Source organism: Heterodontus francisci, chromosome 8, assembly GCF_036365525.1.
Source record: "Heterodontus francisci isolate sHetFra1 chromosome 8, sHetFra1.hap1, whole genome shotgun sequence".
In the NCBI taxonomy this organism is placed as follows: Eukaryota; Metazoa; Chordata; class Chondrichthyes; order Heterodontiformes; family Heterodontidae; genus Heterodontus; species Heterodontus francisci.
The window spans coordinates 118,574,023-118,596,094 of record NC_090378.1 but is presented as its reverse complement, the minus strand read 5'-3'; the positions used below and the strand labels follow the sequence as shown (position 1 = coordinate 118,596,094).

At 44.1% G+C, this 22,072-nt stretch overlaps 1 protein-coding gene across 4 annotated transcripts in view; it reads right to left on the bottom strand.

The window, feature by feature from the left end:
- Nucleotides 1-239: 239 nt before the first annotated feature.
- Nucleotides 240-22,072, bottom strand: part of LOC137373101 (ral guanine nucleotide dissociation stimulator-like 1) — a 76,021-nt gene continuing 54,188 nt past the window's right edge. For 3 of the 4 annotated variants that reach the window (XM_068037973.1, XM_068037972.1, XM_068037974.1), the window contains 3 exons: nucleotides 10,448-10,771; nucleotides 9,019-9,097; nucleotides 240-7,608 (listed from right to left, as the gene is read on the bottom strand). In XM_068037973.1, the coding sequence (XP_067894074.1) occupies nucleotides 7,427-7,608; nucleotides 9,019-9,097; nucleotides 10,448-10,771 (585 nt within the window). In that variant the 3' untranslated portion in view covers nucleotides 240-7,426. Of the gene's footprint in view, nucleotides 7,609-9,018; nucleotides 9,098-10,447; nucleotides 10,772-12,179; nucleotides 18,199-22,072 lie in introns of those variants that run through there. The other variant, XM_068037975.1, reaches the window with a different exon arrangement.

Below are 22,072 nucleotides of genomic sequence, written 5' to 3'. Positions count from 1 at the left end.
CTCTGTTTTGATCAGCTGTTGTAAAAACATGGTAACACTGCTGTTACCCAGTCACTGGCCTTGGTTTCGAGGATACGGCTATCAATAAAGGTCAGATGGTCTCATTCAAGTAGGTGAGCTCTCAATTCATGAAACATGCAGATGGCAGTAATTATGGGCAGTGAAGTAACATTATTTATATATGAAGTACTCACATCATACCAGAACTTTGCTTCCATTTCAAAATAAAATCACGGAGCATTTATGCACTGAAATTTATTTTAGTAACTTTTTAAAACAAATTACATAATATAAAAGGAATATGGAAAATATTTACAAAAATGTACACTTAGAAAATTTCACAAATAACTCAGATGATTTCCTTTAATATCTGTGTCGACTGTTGTTGGCAAAGCCCAGATTCTGAACCTTTTTATAGTGAGTGGCTTTCTGTAATTGTGTCTGATTAGTAAATCCTTTACAGGGCACCAAGTGATGGATAGGAGGAGGAAAGAAAATACATTGGCCTCCCGAAACCAGGGTAATGAGCTCCATAAAGACCCTCCTCATCACAGCACATAGATTCAGATTGGGAAAGGACACTGGAACAGTGTGTGTGGAAGACACTAGAAATGTTAAAGTGCTTCAACACTTGCTTTCTCTGCTGGTTAATTTACACATAGTGCAAAACTGAATTTGATAGGGTCTCATATACTGTTAAGACATTCTTGGAATTTTTGCTACTTTGAAGGGATTTTGTTTTGGATAAATCTATTGAGTGAACATACAGAATCAATGCTGTCCTACACCTGTGAAGTGATTGCACGAAAATGAAGAGGTCAAGGAATTAGTGTCTTATTCGGATCTTGAACATCAAGGCCCCTGCACTTTCACTCACAAAGGGTATTGCTTATTCTTTTAACAGATCACTGTAGGCTAGCCCACACTAGATAATGGCAGTTTCAAGTAATTGAACACAAATAAGGATAAATGGGGGACAAAAATAAGTGTAAAAGTATTCATATCTCAGGGATCTGGTCCCCCCTCTGCATCCTTTGAAGATTTCTTTCCCAAACAAGGCTAACATTTACAAATATATATATACATTGTCATGCAGGCCCCCACCAGCCAAGAATGAGGCACATTAATTTCACCACATGCACGTTAAACTTCAAATTGTTGCTGGGAAAAGAGGGCCTATTACAAGAAATTCCAGGCCCCTAGCCTGGAAAATACATTTTTGCGAACTAGCAGACAGTGTTGGCACAAAGGAACCAGTCCCTGCTCCCGACACACAGAAGACATGGTCAGACTACTTTAGTCACATAAATAATTATAATATAGCATCTGCAGTATTGTGCTTTTATTTTAGTCACCTGACTAACTGGCTGTTGCAGGTTTTGAACTCGCCACAGTGAATTTGAAGACAGAAAGCTACTGGCTCCTGGATTGAGAACATCTCTCTCCTGTCTGCTCTCATTTCATTCTTCCCAGCTTTGGAATCCATTGAAGACACAAGAACCCCAAGAGAGAGAAATGTCTCCAACAGTGAGCAAAGTTTAAGAAGAATACTGGGCCCCAATGAAAAGCAAGAATTACCTACAAGAAAGAACTACCTACAAAAGGACTCTATAGTGAGCTCGAAGCACAGTAACAAGAAACTGTTCAGAGATTGCCTCAAAGTTCTCCACTTGATTTTTCTTCTGCTCTTTCTGTCTCTATTTGCATGTGCCCATCGCGTATGCATGCGAGCTAAAGGATTATCGTTTTTAATCCAAGACTTTATTTGCCACGATTAAAACCCCAGTTGGGGGGAAATGGCTGTGAAAAGAACAGTGTTTAAAACACAATTACCAGAGGACAGGCTGTTGGTCTCACATCAGAAAGGACAAGCTTTTCAAATGCTAAACCAAAACCCACTCCACCCAACAGAGACATTGCCTTCTGCTCTCAACCAGCCACCCACATCATCACTGGCTCCAAGGTGCCTAAGGAGACAATGAAATCCACTGGTTTTATATATAATCAAGTCAATCGGACAACAGAACCCATCGGAAGCAGTTCACACTTCGTATAGTACTCAACTAGATGATGCAAGACCAACAGTTCCCATTGTCCGTCCTCCCCACTCCCCCACCGAAACCAGCCAGATGAAAATACCACAGATTCAAACAAAGCTTTCTCACCAGGGACATGACAAGATCAGTCAGAAAAAAGGGAACATTCCGATTTTGGTGGAAAAAGCAAGACCGCTGAAACAGTAGAAGTGAAGCAGCCTGAGGAAGGAGAGGATTGAACAGTTGATGTCAAATGGACAGCAGCCACACAGCTCTACAGGACAGAAGATCAGAGCACGCTGCTCCCTCTACAACCAGGACCAAAGGAAGTTGCATGCCCTAAGGAATGGTTACAGCCCCAAGGACTTTGATCGTAGAAGACACGACCCGGCATTCAAAGTCAGCAGGGTGAGCAGCCTGCAGAATACTCAACTCACAGTCATGTGGAGAGTTACCTCTGCATGTCCCGACCAAACTTTAGAAAAGGGGGTTAGTGTAGTGTTGGGAATTAACCGACTGTGAGTTAGGGAACACAGAGGGGCTTAGTTTAAGAAGTCCAAGGGGAAGTAATCGATTTGTTGTTAGTCATATAGGAACATTAGCATGGGTTTTGCCACACTGAGATCCGCAGTACATATTGAACATACTTTCATTATTCGAAATCTGAAACCTGCATCGATTGCATTATTCATCATCCTTCAGTGTGATTCATGAAGGTAAGCCCAGACCTTCGACCGTAAATAAGTGGGTTCGGTTGTGACCAGCAAGGCTAAATGAACCTCACACAATCGGAAACACTCTGCAGAGCGTGGGGCATGATGTGTATCCGTAGGCGTTAACCGAATTACCATTTAAATTTTAATAAATTTGACTTTTCTTCTTTAAACCTAAAAAAGCCTGTTTGTGCTCATTTCTTTGCCTTATATTTGGAAAGTGGTGAACAAGGATTCACCAAAGGGGGAGCTCAAAACACGGCATGTTTAAAAGTAAAGCCTGTTACAGGAAGACCAGGTGAAGGCTGAAGCGGATCCCCAGACACCTTTCTCACCTGGTCATAATAGAAATTTGGGTGCCTGTGTCCGTAACTTTACCCATAGACAAACAAGAGAAATTGGAAATGGGAAACCTAATTGTTCACAATCAAAAAGAGCAAGTTTTCAATACAGGTTTTCTCCTGGTCGTGTGTGATTGAATACTAACATGTCTGCAACTGAAGCTAGCAGCTCTCCAAGCCAGGGTGAAGTAACTTGGGATAACTTAAAAGCACTGTCTATGGAGGTGTTGAGGAACACGGCTGAGCAGTGTGGGATCACAGTACTAGGAAGTCTGAACTCCGAAGGCTAGTGGCCAACTATTGTCTCCTTGAATCTGAAGAAGCAGAAACAGGGTCAGAAGCAGAATTCGACAGGGTATTGTTCGCAAAGGTACAATTGGAACAGCGGAAACTTGGCTTTGAGGAAAGAGAGTGGGAGAAAGAGAGAGCCTTCCAAAGGAATGTGAAGAGAAAGAGAGAGGCTTCCAAAAAAGAATGGGAAAAGAAAGAGAGAGCCTTCCAGAAAGGAATGAGAAGAGAATGAAAGGCAAAAGAGAGAGAAAGACAGGAGAAGGAACAAGAGAGAGAGGAGCGAGAGAGAGAAAGAATATTCCAGAAAGAATCCGAAGAAAGAGAGCTGAAGCGGCTTGAGTTAACTCAGGGGTGACAGAGTAACCTCAGTGCAAGCATGGCCAATATGGAGGAGCATAATTCAGGCTGGGCAAAAAATTGCTAAAACTTACATAACTAATGCCAAAATTCAATGATGAAGATGTGGAGGCCTTTTTTGTGTCTTTTGAGAAACTGGCAAGGCAGCTGAAATGGCCAGCTGAGACCTGGTCTCTTTTACTTCAAAGCAAGCAAACTGGAAAAGCCCATGAGGTTCATTCCTTGTTGCTAGATAAGAGTTCAGCAAATTATGCACTGACCAAAAAGGCTATCCTTGGGGCATATGAACCCTCAGGAAGCAAGCTAATCAAACCTACCTGGAGTTTAAAAGAAGTAAGCAGCTGGCTTTTGACCAGTGGCTGAGGGCTCTTAAAATACCGCAAAGCTATGTGAATCTCAGGGAAGTAGTTCTGTTGGAGGAATTAAAAATCTCTCTCCCACTCTCAATAAAGACCCATATAGTGGAGCAGTGCGTCCAGAGAGGCTGGCAAGAGGCCATTCTGGCTGATGTGTTTGCTTTAATTTATAGGTCGGTTTCCCAGGGGAAAACCTTTCCTAATCACTCCCACAAATCCGAAAAGGACAAAGGGTGGGAAGGTGATCTCCACCCAGGCAATCCTGGGAGAGAAAGGAAAGCAGGAGACACAGGGGGCCCTCCTCCAGACAAAAAGGAAGGTGCAGTGAGCAAGAGTGAGACTCGGAGACCTGTGTGCTTCCATTGTAATAAAGCAGGGTATTTAAAAGCTGACTGCTGGAAACTAAAGGGAAAATCGATAGGATTAATCAGGGCACACCTGCTCAGTGAAGACGGGGACCTGGTGCAAAACACAGAACAAGCTGTGGCTTTAACTGCAGCAAGAATGCAACCCAGGAAGCTTACTACAGCCAGTGCTGGAAAAGCTGATAGGATTCCTGAAGGCTATCAGGGTTTTGTGTTTGAAGGGAAATTAACCCCATACCCCTCGAGTGAGGCCAGCAAGCCCAGAGTAATTCTCAGGGACACAGGACCCACTAGATCCCTTTTACTGGGAAAAGGCCTGACCTTTCCCCCAGGGAGTGCAGTGAATACCAAAATGGTTGTGAATGGTGTTGGAGGGCAGTGTATAACTGTACCTGATTACCGGGTGCACCTGGAGTGCAACGTTGTTTCGAGATCAGTGACCGTAGGGATTGTCCCTAGTTTGTCTGTGGACAAGATTGACCTGTTCCGTGGTAATGATCTGGCGAGGGTGAAGGTGGTAGCCCCAACCCCCCCACCAAGTAGTGAAAGAAAGACCACAGGAGGTCAGAAAGACAGGGCAGTGGCAGGAGATGGTCTCCTGCAGTTTCCCTGAATGTGTAGTGGATCGGGCCATGATCAAACCAGCTCCCCCAGAAATTACTGCATTTGCACTGCAGGCAGATGACCATGAGGTCTGCCTGTCCGAGACATTCTTTGGAAAGTTAGAAGACCCAGGGAATGAATTAAATGGATTATCCCTAGCTGTGGCTCAGCAAGCTGACCCAGTATTGCGAGAGTTAGCATGGGTTGTCTGGTCTGAAAGAGAAGCAGAGGGAGTCCCTAATTGCTACTATTTAAAGAATGAGGTACTGATGAGGAAATGGAGTTCTCCTCACAGACCTGAGAGCAAGGAGAGGGCATTAGTTCACCAATTAGTGGTTCCGCAGAGGTACCGGTTGGAAATATTAAGAAGGGCCTACGAGACCACAGTGGCTGTACATGTCAGTATACGAAAGACCAAAGCCCGCATAAGACAGCAGTTTGACTGGCCAAAACTGCACAAAGATATGGCGGAGTACTGGAGGAGTTGCTACATATGGCAGATTGAGGGGAAACCCCGACCTACGATGAAACATGCATCCCTATGTCCTGTACTGGTGTTAGGCAGACCCTCCATCTGAAGGCTGGTGCACTGTAAGGGACCTCGACCAAGAACAAAAAGGGACAGGCAGGTGCAAGGCTGGCAAAAGTTCAGAAAAAGTAGGGGAAAAAGTGACCAAGAGGGCAGGTTAAAGGAAGCCCGAGAGAAAGTCCTGAAGAAAATCCCTACTGTCTGGTCAGCCAACCCCGAAAAGTGTGAAAAGTTGGACCCCACATCCTCCTACGTAAATGCAGACTCTAGAAGCACCCCACCAGAATTGCTAACATCATTTACAGGAACCTGCAGCGATAAAGAGAGACCTCTAGGGGAGGCACAGAAACCATGAGGGTGATGCCTCACCTAGCCAAAGTGCCACAGGAGAATACGGTCAAGTCTGCACAACTACCTACAGGTATGAGTGTCTCAGAGAACAAAGGGCAGATTAACAAAGAATTTTCCCTTACAGTCAGAGAAAAAGGGAACCAAACATCCCCTGAAGTAATTGGGCATTGGGCAAACTGAAGAAAAGCTTCCCCAAAGAACCACCTGGTTGCTGGGATGCCAAAAAGGGGAAATTAAAGCAGCACCCAGAAAAGACAATTTTATTAAGCTTTAAGATTTATGAATGCATGGAAATGAATGAGCGAAATACATGGTTTTCTTTCTCTCGCACCTTTTAATGAAATATCTTTTTTTCAAATCGCATTTCATTCCCCAGGGTCTGAAGGTGTTGTGCAGGCCCCCACCAGCCAAGAATGAGGCACATAAATTTTGCCACATGGACATTAAACTTCAAATTGTTGCTGGGAAGAAAAGAGGGTCTATTACAAGGAATTGCCAGGCCCCTAGCCGGAAAGACATTTTTGCACACTAGCAGACAATGTTGGAATAAAGGAACCTGTCCCTCCTCCCAGTACACAGAAGACATGATCAGACCAGTTTAGTCATATGACGAACTGGCTGTTGCAGGTTTTGAACTCGCCACAGAGAATCTGAAGACAGAAAGCTGCTGGCTCCTGGATTGGGAACATCTCTATCTTGTCTCCTCTCATCTCATTCTCCCCAGCTTTGGAATCCATTGTAGACAATGGAACCCTAAAAGAGAGAAATGTCTCCTACAGGGAACAAGGTTTAAGAAGAATACTGGGCCCCAACGAAAAGCAAGAATTACCTCCAGCAAGAACTGCCTACAAAAGGACTCTACAGTGAGTTCGAAGCACAGTAACAAGAAACTGTTCAGAGATTGCCTCAGACCTCTTCACTTTATCTTTCTTCTGCTCTTTTCTGTCTCTATTTGCATGTGCATATCGCGTATGCATGCTAGCGAGGGGCGCGGCGTGTATCCGTAGGCGTTAACCGGATTAGAGTTCAAATTTAAGTTTTAATAAATTTCACTTCTCTTTAAACCTAAGAATGCCTGTTTGTGCTCATTTCTTTGTCTTATAATTGGAAAGCGGTGAACAAGGATTCACCAAGAGGGAGCTCAAAACACAGTGTGTTTCAAATTAAATCCTGCTGCAGTAGTCCAGGTGAAGGTTGAAAAGGAGCCCTCGACACCTTTCTCACTTAGTCATAACAATGTATACAAAATAACAGTAAAATATAAAGCTGAACATGAATTCAAAACAATTGGAACATAATGGCAATCATAAACTTTTTTCTAATTTCTTGCAGTTGTCCTTTGTTGAAGATAAGTTTGATTCTGTGCCTGCAGAAGAGATTGAAGAACTGGAAAAATAAGAGAAGGCAGGAAAGGTCTGCTAAAGATCTCAAGGGCTATCCCACTACTGAGTGGTAGATCACACCTGCATAAAACGTTTGTCTCCTCACAGTGTAATCCTGCTTAGTGTATGCATCAAGGTTCCCTCTTTGGGTGCTCTGGGTAGTGTCGAGCACGATTGCGTTTGCAGCCAAGCCAGTTCGTCTGTGTTTGGAATTCTCAGGAGAAGGTCAAGGTTCGCAGGGTACCAAGCACGGAACACATTGGCCTTCTCTGATATCACCAACTCTGAAAAGCAGGAGAAATGTACATTGGTATTTACACATACATTTTTATCGTGTTGATTGGATAAAGCATCCAACTATAATCTAGATGTAGAATTATGAATGGCTGAGAGTAATAGGATTAGAATTTGTTGCAAGGATTCAGAATGTATCACAAACCCACAAGTGAAAAGTTTGAAGGTTTACACCATTATTGCATAGGCCCAATAACTGAAAAGAAAAACATTTTAAAATCCATTCTCAGGATATGAGTATTGCTGGCACAACCAGAATTTATTCCCTGTCCTTAGTTACCCCCCCCCCCCCCCGAGAAGATCAGTACTGGCTGCCTTTTTCTTCACAGTTTGATAGAATTAGGTGGCTTGCTAAGCCTCTTCAGAGGGCAGTTAAGGGTCAACCATGCATGGGCCAGGCCAGGTAAGGATATCAGGTTTCCTTTCTTAAAGAACATGAATGAACAATTGGGTTTTTACTCTGGTCCAACAGTTAAACAGCTATTGAGTTACCACTGCAAAACATTGACAAACGTCATTCTTCCTTCATTGTTGTGTCTGAATCTTGGAATTCCCTACCTAATACAAATGGGGAAACACCATCATCAAAAAAACAGCAGCGGCTCAATGATAGGGCCTGTCCCACCACCTTCTCAGGGCAATGAGGGATGAACAATAAATGACAGCTTTACCAGTGATGCTTGTATCCAGAGAATTTTTTAAAACTCTGACTGGAATATCATTCCACAGGCACTGGGAATCCTCACCTAATGAGGCCTTCTGCTTGGTGGAATCTGGACAGTGGGAGTTGACAGGATTTTTAATCATGAGAGAATCACAGCCATGAAGGCTGATCCTGTCTTCAACTTTTTTCTGGTCTCCACTTTTCACCAGAAAAGGTGGTGGGGAGGGTGTCACTGATTAGCACATTAGGTGCTGAGGACCCCATTGAATCTTCCTGCTTCATCGTCAAGGTGCTCTGCAGCCAACTGAAAAAAGATGGTTCTTGATTTCAGTAAAATAAAATGTTTAATGCATTGTTGAATAATCAATTTGAATTACAATGAAGAAACCAGAATAATGCTGATAAATTCTGAATTATTTTTAGTTAAATCCACAATCAACTCCAGATTTGTACCTATGACACAATATAGCTTTTCGAGGGATTAGCTGACATGAGCCACTAAACTGGAGGAGGCTTTATGTTTTCATTAGGTGCTGACAAATAGCTTGTTACTGAGTAATGTGAAGCTAAATGACTCCAAGTTGGATCCTGCTGAGTGCAGTTGGGTTAGTTCAATTATAAGAATCTGGATTTTCCCAGCTTTTTGTGAAATCAGAAGAAAATATAAATCTGCTGGCAGAGGTTTATGTATCTTTTGGGATAGATTTATCAAATTGAGACAATTTTCACCCCTCACCTCGATCTTGTGAAATGGTCTGTGTGAACTGAGAATTCTCTGGAGGTTCTGTTTCCAGGGTCTGATTGGATGAGGCTCTCTGCAAAATAACAGGTGTCCTATCTTGGTCAGTAACATGAAGAAATAGAAAATTAATTACATTTCATGAATATATTTTATAAAAAGTGCAAAACCTTTCCAAAAGGCAAGGTTCGCAAGTGTTCTGTCTCAGCAACCTCTTCTCAAAGTATGTGAGACAAGGCTTCAATATCATCATCTTCAAATTTGGATACTAACCAGGAATAGCGTAAGAAATCACAGCTTGTCTCTGGACTAGGATCATTTAAATTACCAGCGGCTTCTCCACTACGTAAAGACAATTTTTCCCTCACCAATTCTATCTGTCTGATTTCACTGTCTTTTTGTGCTTGTAATTCCTTCTCAAACTTTTCCCTCTGGAAAGCACTCTCTCTCTCCCTCTCCTCTCATTCCTCCTTTCTCACCTGAAATTCTAACTCAAAGCTGTGGTTGTTCTCCTTACAGCAGAGAAGGTGATGTGAAGATTTGATACAGGCTGTAAAGGCTGATTAGATCAGTAATAAGATGAAAATTCTGACCATTCGTTGCCTTTATACACCCACTCTGCTGTATTAAAAATTCCCATTTCATATCTTGCAATGGACTGATTCCATGTTTTCAATCAAAGAGGCTTGAAATAATTTTTCCCAACATAAAATATACGAGTGGGTCATTAAGTTATATGGCCAGCGTGTTACCCATGTGACCAATAATGTTTAGGTTTGATTAGTCATTTTTGAATCAGTCACATGGTGACAATTCTATTTTGGACTGTACCTTTCTCCACTCCTATTTTTCATTTGCTCTCTTCCCATCTTTGAAACTTCACGTGAGCCAAGGCCAAGGAAGAAAAACTGTTCAAGGACTCTGCTATTATTACTCAATTAACTAACAGGAGGTGCCTGTGGTTAGCTACACACTAATTGTAGAACCCAGCGTTCAATCTGTACCTGCTTGGGACATTGTTGCAATCAGGTACAAGGATGGGGAGAAATCAGAAATTAATAGATTTCAGCTCATTCCCTGAATAAGGGTATGAGTGTGCCACACCTTGGTGTGGCCTGTACATTTAATGAGTAATGTCAGCAAAACTCAAACAGTGCTGCAACATTCCAAAAGAAAGTTGAAATGATGGCCAAAATACTCAAGAGACAGAAAAGATATCAACAATGTGGAAATTAGACATTGCGAATTAGCACTAATAGCAGCCACACCGCCATCTTCAATATGACTAGATGGCAACAAATGGTCTGAGGTAATTTTTTTCTTAAATACAAGAGGAACTTTTTTTAAATGTCTGTGAATATATTGACCGAAGCAACAGCCATTGAGCAGCATGAACATGACTAATAGAAACAATCCATGTACTTACCAAAGTGCTTTGGTGCAGATCGTCATCCTCTTGCCTGATTCCGATGTTATCGTGGCCATTCTTCTGCCTGCACCCAGGAAATGCCACTTTTGAAATGCAGGCAGTCACTGAGGCAGAACACTTGAGAGCCCAATTGCCGGAAGTTGTTCTAACAGAACACTTCTGAATCCAACTGCAGACGGCTGCGAAGATGGAACGCCTGGGAACCTTGGGAGTGTGGGACGATGATGATGATGATGACGACACACTACTCAGCGAGGATGATACTCTCGAGGAGACAGTGTCCACAGGGCGAATGGGTGAATGAGACGATAATTCAGATGACTGCAGAAATTTGTTTTTGATAAAGTGTGTCAATGATTATATCTCAGAAAGTTCCCTCTTCCCAGTTACATCTATTGTGCCATGAAACTCCCTGGCACTTACCACACCCCACCCCGCAAAAAAAATGGAGGCATTGTGGATACAACAGCTTGGTCTTGAGAAGGGGAAGTAATGCATGATTCCATGATAGTTAAACTGTGAAATCTTTCCATTGGTTTTCCTCCCTCGCTCAGCCAAAATCTGCTCCGAAGAATGATGCCGCCATCTCACATCCACTGGTTGATAAGCCAACATTGACAGTTCATCATTTAGCACGTTTGTAAATTACCCAGTTAGATTGTTAGCACATGGCATGCACAAATTCATCACGGCCATTACATTTGAATACTTATGCTACTGTTTTAACTCTAAGTTATCAAATAATCCCTTTGCTTTTCAGTTGAACACTCAGTATTTGAACACTCCTATATCTATGCAGATATTTACTTGCCTGCCTCACCCAGTTACTCATTGTAACTTTGCAGCATCCACCTATATAGGATGAAGTTAAAACATATCCTGTGGTGCTGCTCGGCTTGAACAAGTCAAGAAAGAGCATGAGTGCAAAAAAGTATTGGTGAGCTTGCCTGAATGAGAAAGCCAGCCAGCGCACATGCAGGCAAGAGCTCGAGAGACAGAAAGAGACAGCAAGAACTAGAAATAGAGAGAGTTAGAAGTAAGGAAATTAGGAGTCAAATCACTCAGTTCATTCTAATGCAGCTCTTACCAGGTGAGTGCAGAATATTGGTAATGAAGAAGCAATAAAGGCACTGAAGAGGGGGTGTATAAGGACCAAAAGAGGAGAATCCATAAATAGGGAGGGTATTTTAAAGCAGAAATAGGACCCTAAAGATGCAGAACAGATATAATAATGGTTAACTGAACTGCTAAAAGACTGAATTGCTGAAATTTCCAGGGAACAGGTGAGAGACACTTTCTACTAAAACCAATGATACCAGCTTACTGATAAACTTCCAGGAAACACCACCCTTCTGTAGAGAAGATGCTAAATAGCAACTAAAGGTCAACTATAGAAAAAACAAAGCCTGCATTCAAGAGGGAATCTGGTGTGCATGCAGGGAGGTGTATTACGTTGTTGCGATTTGGGCAGCAGTTTACTAGATTTGATCCCAAAATACCGTTTTTGATGGACTATGCACTTTAAGCTGCTACAGTCACAGCCCAGGTGCTAACTTTATGGTCAACCATGAAGTCATTAATGATCTTAAAAGAATTAAAATTAAAGATTTTGGTTATTAGTGTGACAATATGTTTTAACACGCAAAGCTTCCTTCGAACATATTTAAAGGATATAAAATATTACACAAAACAAGCCAAGCTTGTATTTCACATAAATCAAATCACTGACCAAGTCCATGTTCTCCCCCGAGCTCCCGCTCTGAGGGGATTTCGGCTGGTCACTGCTCTTGCTTGGAGTGCTGTCTGTGACATCTGTCCCGTGAAATAGCCGACATGAGGGAAAGGGATTCATCAGCAAAAACACTGAAAGAATACTAAAGTTGCTACGCTGTACAGAAAGAGTTTACTGCTGATTCAGGTAGCACTTGGTAGTTGGTCACTCAACAATGGCCCGATATAATGAATAGTTTTTGCAATTTATTAGAATCACCTGCTCGATTCCATCCTGGGCCTGTAATGCAACTTATTGAAATAAAAACAGAAAATGCTGAAAATACTCAGGAAGTCTGGCAGCATCTCTGGAGAGAGAAACTGAGTTAGTGTTTCATGTCTGTGATCTTTCATTAGATCCCATTTATATTTTGATCACAAAGAATTACATTTGAAAAAGGTTCTGTCAGAGGTAGTAACAGTAATAATAACTTTATTTATCTCGCTTTTATCAACATCATAAAATTGTCCAAGATGCATCACAGGAGTGTCAGGCCATAAATTTTGTCAGCCGGTCACATGAAGATAAGGTATATTTTTATGTTAACAGCATTTTGGAATCTGGCAATGCTTTTGTATAGAACTGTCTGCATTAAGGCAGTAAAGTTTCAATGTACAGGTATTTGATTTCTGTGCCTGATTGAAGTAAAGACCTGCTCAGGTTAGGGAAAAAGAACCCAACCCAAACCAGACCGAACCACAGTGGACCCGAGCCCGACCCGGCCTGAGTCCCTCCGATTTTGCCCCAAGCCCGACCCGAGCCCGACTCGACTATCCCTTTACTTACCTTCCGACTCGGAACGTCCAGGAAGCTGCAGCATGTGTGTGATGGCATCATAGAGACGTCACTCACTAACTGCACACACTCAGTTTCCCTGCTTGACGTCCCGCACTCCCAGCTCAGGTACGTTTTATTTAATTTTAATACTGACCAGCAGAGCAATAACCATCTGTGTCCGGCCTGACCCGGACCCGGACCCGGACCCGAACCCGGCCCGACCTGAGCCCGAAAGCCGGACCTGGAAGAGGGGCCCAACCCGACCTGAACCCAACACATGTCGTCGGGTCCCGGTCGGGTCACAGGCCTTTACATTGAAGTCCAAATCATTGATATATCCTGCAAAAAGCAAGGGACCTGGTACTGAACCCTGCAGAACCCATTTGGAAACAGTCTTCCAGTCACAAAAACACCCATCAACCATTATCCTTTGTTTCCTGCCTCTGAGCCAATTTTGAATCCATCTTGTCACTTTGCCTTGGTCCCCTGGGCTTTTTCTTTCATGACCAGTCTGTCATCTGGGACTTTATCATAAACCTAGGTATAATCCATATAGACTACATCAAATGCACTACCCTCATCGACCCTCCTTGTTTCCTCTTCAAAAAATTCAATCACGTTAGTCAGACACAACCTTCCCTTAACAAATCCATGCTGAATATCTTTGACTAATCCATGTATGACTAAATGAAGATTTATCCTGTCCCTCAGAGCTTTTTCCAATATTTTTCCCACCACCGGAGGTAGGCTGACTGGCCTATAATTACTCGGTCTATTCCTTTCTCCCGTTTTAAACAATGGGACAATGTGAACTGTCCTCCAGTCCTCTGGCACCACACCTGTAGACAGAGAATATTGGAAAATGATGGTCAGAGCCTCTGCTGTTTCTTCTCTTGCTTCATTTAACAGCCTAGGATGCATTTCATCTGGGCTTGGTGATTTAACCACTTTCAAACATGTTAAATCCCTTAATATCTCATCTCATTATATTAGTTTTATCTAACATTGCACACTCCTCCTCCCTGATTGCAATTTCTGTATCATCCCTCTCTTTAGTGAAAACAAATGCGAATCCTCCTCCTTCATCCACAGGTTACCCTGGTGGACCCAAATAGGCTCTACTCTTTCTTTCATTATAATCCTGCCTTTCTGTATTTATAAAACAACCTTTAGTTTTCTTGATTTTACTTGACTTGCCAATTTTTTTCATGCCCTCTCTTTGCTTTCCTAATTTCCTTTTTAATTTCACCCCTACACTTTTTATACTCCTCTCGATTTTCTGCCTTGGTATCTGTCATTAATCTTCCTGTTTTACTTTATCCTCTCCTTTCAGCCCCTTGACATCCACAAGACTCTGGATTTGTTAGTCCCACACTTTTTCTTTAAGGGAACATATTTCTTTAAGGGCGGCACAGTGGCGCAGTGGTTAGCACCGCAGCCTCACAGCTCCAGGGACCTGGGTTCGATTCTGGGTACTGCCTGTGCGGAGTTTGCAAGTTCTCCCTGTGTCAGCGTGGGTTTCCTCCGGGTGCTCCGGTTTCCTCCCACATGCCAAAGACTTGCAGGTTGATAGGTTAATTGGCCATTATAAATTGCCCCTAGTATAGGTAGGTGGTAGGGAAATATATAGGGACAGGTGGGGATGTGGTAGGAATATGGGATTAGTGTAGGATTAGTATAAATGGGTGGTTGATGGTCGGCACAGACTTGGTGGGCCGAAGGGCCTGTTTCAGTGCTGTATCTCTCTCTAAACTAAACTTGCTCTGAACCCTCACTATCTCTTCCTTGAATGCCTCCCACTGATCCAGCACTGATTTACTTTCAAGTAACTGTTTCCAATCCCATATAGCTAAATCACATTTCAGCTTAGTAAAATTAGCTTTCCCCAGTTGAGAACTTTTATTCCTGGTCTGTCTTTGTCCTTTTCCATAACTATTCTAAATCAAACTGAATTATGATCACTTCCATCAAAGTGCGCCCCGTCCGATCCCCCTTCCACCTGCCCAGCTTCATTCCCTAAAATTTTGTCCAGTCTCACAATCCCTCTTTTTGGACTTGATACATACTGGATAACAATGTTCTCCTCAATGCATTTGAAGAATTCTGTGACCACTGAGTCTTTCACATAAACTCTACCCCAGTTAATATTGGGGCAGTTGAAATCCCCCACTGTTTAATTGTTTTTGCAGTTCTGAAATTTGTCCACATATTTGCTCTTCTCTCTCCTAACAGTTTCAGGGTCTATAGCACACTCCCAGTAGTGTGATTGCCCCTGTTTTGTTCTTCAGTTCAACCCATATGGCAACATTTGTTTATCCTTCTACCATATCTTCTCTCCTCACAGCTATAATTGTTTCTTTAATCAATATTGCAACTCACCCCCTCCTGAGATATCCCCATCTCTGTCTCGTCTGAAATCCCTGTAACTAGGAATGTTGAGCTGCCATTCCTGCCCTTCTTTCAGCCATGTCTCAGTAATCGCTATAATATCATACTGCCATGTGTCAATCTGTGCTGTCAGCTCATCTGCCTTATTTCCTCAACTTGTATTGAAGGATATATTATTTAGCTCTGTCAAACTCCCTTGTTTATTTTCTAACCTTCGTTTTCTCTGCCTTCCAAAGACGCTGACTAATTTACTGCCTTCCATTTCGAACTTTTCTTCTCTCTCTTCTGAATCTACTCTCAGGTTCCCATCCCTGTGCTCAGCTAGTTTAAACTCTCCCCAACAGCACGAGTAAAACTCACTGCGAGGATATTGGTCCCGGCCCTGTTGATTTGCAAACAGTCCGTCTTGTACAGGTCCCACCTCCTCCAGAAGCAGTCCCAAAGCCTCAGGAATCTAAAGCCCTCCCTCCTGCATAATCTCTCCAGCTCTATGTATTCATCAGTTCTATCTTCCTATTTCTGTAATCACTAATACGTGGCACTGGGAGTAATCTGGAGATTAATACTTTTGAGGTTCTGCTTTTCAATCTCCCTCCAAGCTGCCTAAATTCTGCTTCAGAACCTCATCCCTCCTTCTGCCTCTGTCATTGGTGCCAATATGGACCACGACCTCTGGCTGTTCACTCTCCCCCGTCAGAATGTCCTGCAGTCGCTCAGTGATATCCTTGTCCCTGGCACCAGGGAGGCAACATACCATCATGGAGACACCTCTGCAGTCACAGAAGTGCCTGTCTATTCTCCTCACTATCGAATCCCCTCCCACTATTGCTCTTCCACTCTTCTTCCTCCCTCCCTGTACAGCTGAGTCACCCATGGTGCTGTGGACTTGGCTCTGCCTGCACTCCCCAGTGGAACCATCACTCTGACCAGTATTCAGAACTGAATACCAGTTGGAGAGTGAGATGCACTCATGGGATCACTGTCCTGCATGCCTGGTCCTCCTTGTTCTTCTGGCCCTCACCCATTCCCCCTCTGCCAGCACATTTTTAAACTGTAGGGTGACCACCTCCAGAAAGCTCTCAGCCTCGTGGATGCTGCATCGTGACTCCAGTCAGTGCTCAAACTCCGAAACCCAGAGCTCGAGCTGCTGTAACCGGTGACACTTCCTGTACATGTGGTCATCCAGGTCATGAGAAGTGTCCAGGATTTCCCACATGACACAGGATGTGTATTCCACAGGGCTGAGGTTCCCTGCCATGTTTTACTTTCTAGACTATTATCTAGAAACACTTAGAGCTGATCACCAGGTCTCGCTGTCTCCCGCTCCATCACTCTACTGCTCCGTGTTTTGTCAAAGATCAGAATAGAATCTCTTCAGTCATTGCACTGAATTCCCTCAATCCCCAATTCTCCGAGTTAGGTATCTTTTGAAGCAGTACTCCATCAAGCTGGACTTGGTGCTGGGCTGCTGGGTGAGCCTGCAAGCCCCTTTGAGCACTGGCATCCACAGCCATGATGGCAGCAGTCTGAGCCTGTGTGGCAGCAAGCTCAGATTACAATACCACAGTCTGAGCTTCGACTGGAGCACTCAGACATTGGGGTGGCCTCTACTTGTACTGCAATTCACTCATCCATGTCTCTGATACTCTGGAAATGTTAATCTGCTCACTTGTGTTTATATTATTCAAATCATCAGAGGAATTTGTAACAGCAATATAATCATGGAGCTTCAGAGGGCAATGTAACCATTGGAACAGGATGATTTGAAGGGATAGAGAGGAATAAAGAGCCTTTGCTGGCTCCATGTGGTTATTCTGATATCACTTTTATGTATCTTTGATGTCCTCTGATTCAGTGGCAGTATGAATGGAATGTAGATGTAGATAAAGTAGAATTAAGATAAGACTTGTGAGTGAAACACTGCATGTTGTATTCATACTGGATTGTGAAGTGTGATGTTCCTGAGTACACAGACTGGATTGTGAAGTGTGATGTATCTGAGTACACAGACTGGATTGTGAAGTGTTATGTACCTGAGTACACAGACTGGACTGTGAAGTGTGATGTACCTGAGTACACAGACTGGACTGTGAAGTGTGATGTACCTGAGTACACAGTCTGGACTGTGAAGTGTGATGTACCTGAGTACACAGACTGGACTGTGAAGTGTGATGTACCTGAGTACACAGACTGGACTGTGAAGTGTGATGTACCTGAGTACACAGACTCAACTGTGAAGTACCAAAACATGGGAGGAGCGAGTAGCCAAGGTACGACAAAAGTTGGGCATGTGGGGGCAGCGATCTCTCTCCATTGTGGGTAAGAACCTGGTCATCAGGTGCGAGGCGCTCACGTTGTTGCTCTACGTGGCGCAGGTCTGGCCCATATCCCACTCCTGCGCCGTGGCAGTCACCCGAGCCATTTTCCGCTTCGTCTGGGGATCTAAAATGGACCGGGTCCGGAGGGACACGATGTTCAAATCTCTGGACATGGGCGGGAAAAATGTACCCAACGTGGCCCTCATCCTGATGACCACCTTCGTGTGCGGCTGCATCAAGCTATGTGTAGATCCCCAGTACGCAAACTCCAAGTGTCACTACGTGCTGAGGTTCTATCTGTCCCCGGTGTTGCGAAGGATGGGCCTGGTCACATTGCCGCGGAACGCACCATGCAGTTGGGCGGCGCCGTACCACCTATCCTTCGTGGAGCAGTTTCTGCGGAAAAACATCTTTGACCACCGGTCCATCAGGCAGTGGTCTGCACGGAATGTCCTCAAGGCCCTACGGGAAAAGGAAACGGTGGATCCTGTCGGATGGTTCCCCGAGCAGACCGTCAAAGTCATTTGGCGGAATGCCTCATCACCAGAACTTTCAAACAAGCACCAAGACGTAGCTTGGCTGGTGGTGAGAAGGGCCCTCCCCGTCAGATCCTTCATGCACACCCGAAGTCTCGCCCCCTCCGCACAGTGCCCCCGCGTTGGCTGTGGTGGGGAAGAGACGGTCGCCCACCTCCTCCTGGAATGTGCCTTTGCAAAGCAGGTGTGGAAAGAGATGCAGTGGTTTTTGTCAAGGTTCATCCCAAGCAGCTCTGTAACACAGGAGTCTGTGCTCTACGGGCTGTTCCCAGGGACGCACACCGAGACAAACATCAACTGCTGCTGGAGGACTATCAATTCGGTGAAAGACGCCCTTTGGTCTGCCCGAAACTTGCTGGTCTTCCAGCGCAAAGAGTTGTCCACCACCGAATGTTGCAGACTGGCACATTCCAAGGTCCAGGACTACGTGCTGAGGGACGCACTAAAGCTTGGGGCAGCCGCAGCAAAGGCTCAATGGGGAAAGACCACAGTGTAAGGTTCCCCCACCAAGCTGGACTGAGGGGCTGGATCCATGGGAAACCCCTCGAACTGTATCGTTAATATTCTGAATTGTTGTAAATGTAAAACTGTAATTGACATGACAATTGTGAAACGGAGGGGTTGGGAAGAAACTCATGACAGTATTGAATGAAACTGATCTCCCTTGCAATGTTTGTATTTTTTGGTGCAGTTTGGAAACTGTTTGGCAATGTAATTTTTACAGATTTTTATGAATAAAGTATATTTTGGAAATAAAAAAAAAAAGTACCTGAGTACACAGACTGGATTGTGAAGTGTGATGTACCTGAGTACACAGACTGGACTGTGAAGTGTGATGTTCCTGAGTACACAGACTGGATTGTGAAGTATGATGTACCTGAGTACACAGACTCAACTGTGAAGTGTGATGTACCTGAGTACACAGACTGGACTGTGAAGTGTGATGTACCTGAGTACACAGACTGGACTGTGAAGTGTGATGTACCTGAGTACACAGACTGGACTGTGAAGTGTGATGTACCTGAGTACACAGACTGGATTGTGAAGTGTGATGTACCTGAGTACACAGACTGGACTGTGAAGTGTGATGTACCTGAGTACACAGACTGGACTGTGAAGTGTGATGTACCTGAGTACACAGACTGGACTGTGAAGTGTGATGTACCTGAGTACACAGACTGGATTGTGAAGTGTGATGTTCCTGAGAACACAGACTGGATTGTGAAGTGTGATGTACCTGAGTACACAGACTGGATGGTGAAGTGTGATGTACCTGAGTATGCAGACCGGATTGTGAATTGTGATGTTCCTGAGTACATAGATTGGATTGTGAAGTGTGATGTACCTGAGTACACAGACTGGATTGTGAAGTGTGATGTACCTGAGTACACAGACTGGACTGTGAAGTGTGATGTACCTGAGTACACAGACTGGATTGTGAAGTGTGATCTACTTGAGGACACAGACTGGATTGTGAAGTGTGATGTACCTGAGTACACAGACTGGACTGTGACGTGTGATGTACCTGAGTACACAGACTGGATTGTGAAGTGTGATGTACCTGAGTACACAGATTGGATTGTGAAGTGTGATGTTCCTGAGTACACAGACTGGATTGTGAAGTGTGATGTATCTGAGTACACAGACTGGATTGTGAAGTGTGATGTACCTGAGTACACAGACTGGATTGTGAAGTGTGATCCAGTTGAGTACACAGACTGGATTGTGAAGTGTGATGTATCTGAGTACACAGACTGGATTGTGAAGTGTGATGTATCTGAGTACACAGACTGGATTGTGAAGTGTGATGTACCTGAGTACACAGACTGGATTGTGAAGTGTGATCTACTTGAGTACACAGACTGGATTGTGAAGTGTGATGTACCTGAGTACACAGACTGGACTGTGAAGTGTGATGTACCTGAGTACACAGACTGGATTGTGAAGTGTGATGTACCTGAGTACACAGACTCAACTGTGAAGTGTGATGTACCTGAGTACACAGACTGGACTGTGAAGTGTGATGTACCTGAGTACACAGACTGGACTGTGAAGTGTGATGTACCTGAGTACACAGACTGGACTGTGAAGTGTGATGTACCTGAGTACACAGACTGGATTGTGAAGTGTGATGTACCTGAGTACACAGACTGGATTGTGAAGTGTGATGTACCTGAGTACACAGACTGGACTGTGAAGTGTGATGTACCTGAGTACACAAACTGGACTGTGAAGTGTGATGTACCTGAGTACACAGACTGGATTGTGAAGTGTGATGTTCCTGAGAACACAGACTGGATTGTGAAGTGTGATGTACCTGAGTACACAGACTGGATGGTGAAGTGTGATGTACCTGAGTATGCAGACCGGATTGTGAATTGTGATGTTCCTGAGTACATAGATTGGATTGTGAAGTGTGATGTACCTGAGTACACAGACTGGATTGTGAAGTGTGATGTACCTGAGTACACAGACTGGACTGTGAAGTGTGATGTACCTGAGTACACAGACTGGATTGTGAAGTGTGATCTACTTGAGGACACAGACTGGATTGTGAAGTGTGATGTACCTGAGTACACAGACTGGACTGTGACGTGTGATGTACCTGAGTACACAGATTGGATTGTGAAGTGTGATGTTCCTGAGTACACAGACTGGATTGTGAAGTGTGATGTATCTGAGTACACAGACTGGATTGTGAAGTGTGATGTACCTGAGTACACAGACTGGATTGTGAAGTGTGATCTAGTTGAGTACACAGACTGGATTGTGAAGTGTGATGTATCTGAGTACACAGACTGGATTGTGAAGTGTGATGTATCTGAGTACACAGACTGGATTGTGAAGTGTGATGTACCTGAGTACACAGACTGGATTGTGAAGTGTGATCTACTTGAGTACACAGACTGGATTGTGAAGTGTGATGTATCTGAGTACACAGACTGGATTGTGAAGTGTGATGTTCCTGAGTACACAGACTGGATTGTGAAGTGTGATGTATCTGAGTACACAGACTGGATTGTGAAGTGTGATGTATCTGAGTACACAGACTGGATTGTGAAGTGTGATGTACCTGAGTACACAGACTGGATTGTGAAGTGTGATCTACTTGAGTACACAGACTGGATTGTGAAGTGTGATGTATCTGAGTACACAGACTGGATTGTGAAGTGTGATGTTCCTGAGTACACAGACTGGATTGTGAAGTGTGATGTATCTGAGTACACAGACTGGATTGTGAAGTGTGATGTATCTGAGTACACAGACTGGATTGTGAAGTGTGATGTTCCTGAGTACACAGACTGGATTGTGAAGTGTGATGTATCTGAGTGCACAGACTGGACTGTGAAGTGTGATCTACTTGAGTACACAGACTGGACTGTGAAGTGTGATGTACCTGAAAACACAGGCTGGAGAGCAGAGAGAGGGCTCCCAAGTTTCCCGATGTGACACTGGAGACATTAATAGAGGAGGTACAAAGGAGGAGAGAATCAATGTTTGCACAAGGAGCCAGGAGGCCCTCAAAGCAATACTCTCAGAAGAGAATGGGAGCGATGACCAGGGAGGTCAATTCCTGGAGTCTGGACCTGAGGACCTGACAGCAGTGTCGCGAGAAGTTCAGTGACCTCACAGGGTGGTCAAGGTCAGTGAATGTATCTTCACAGGACATCTCCCACCAAGCACAGCACCAACCTCTCCTCCTGCTCATTGTACCACACCCCCATCACTCACCCAGTAACAATCCCGAGCACTCAGGATTCACTCCTGACAGTCAAATACTCCACCTCACCCTCACACACCCACCAATGCATCCTAACCGCAACCCCCACCC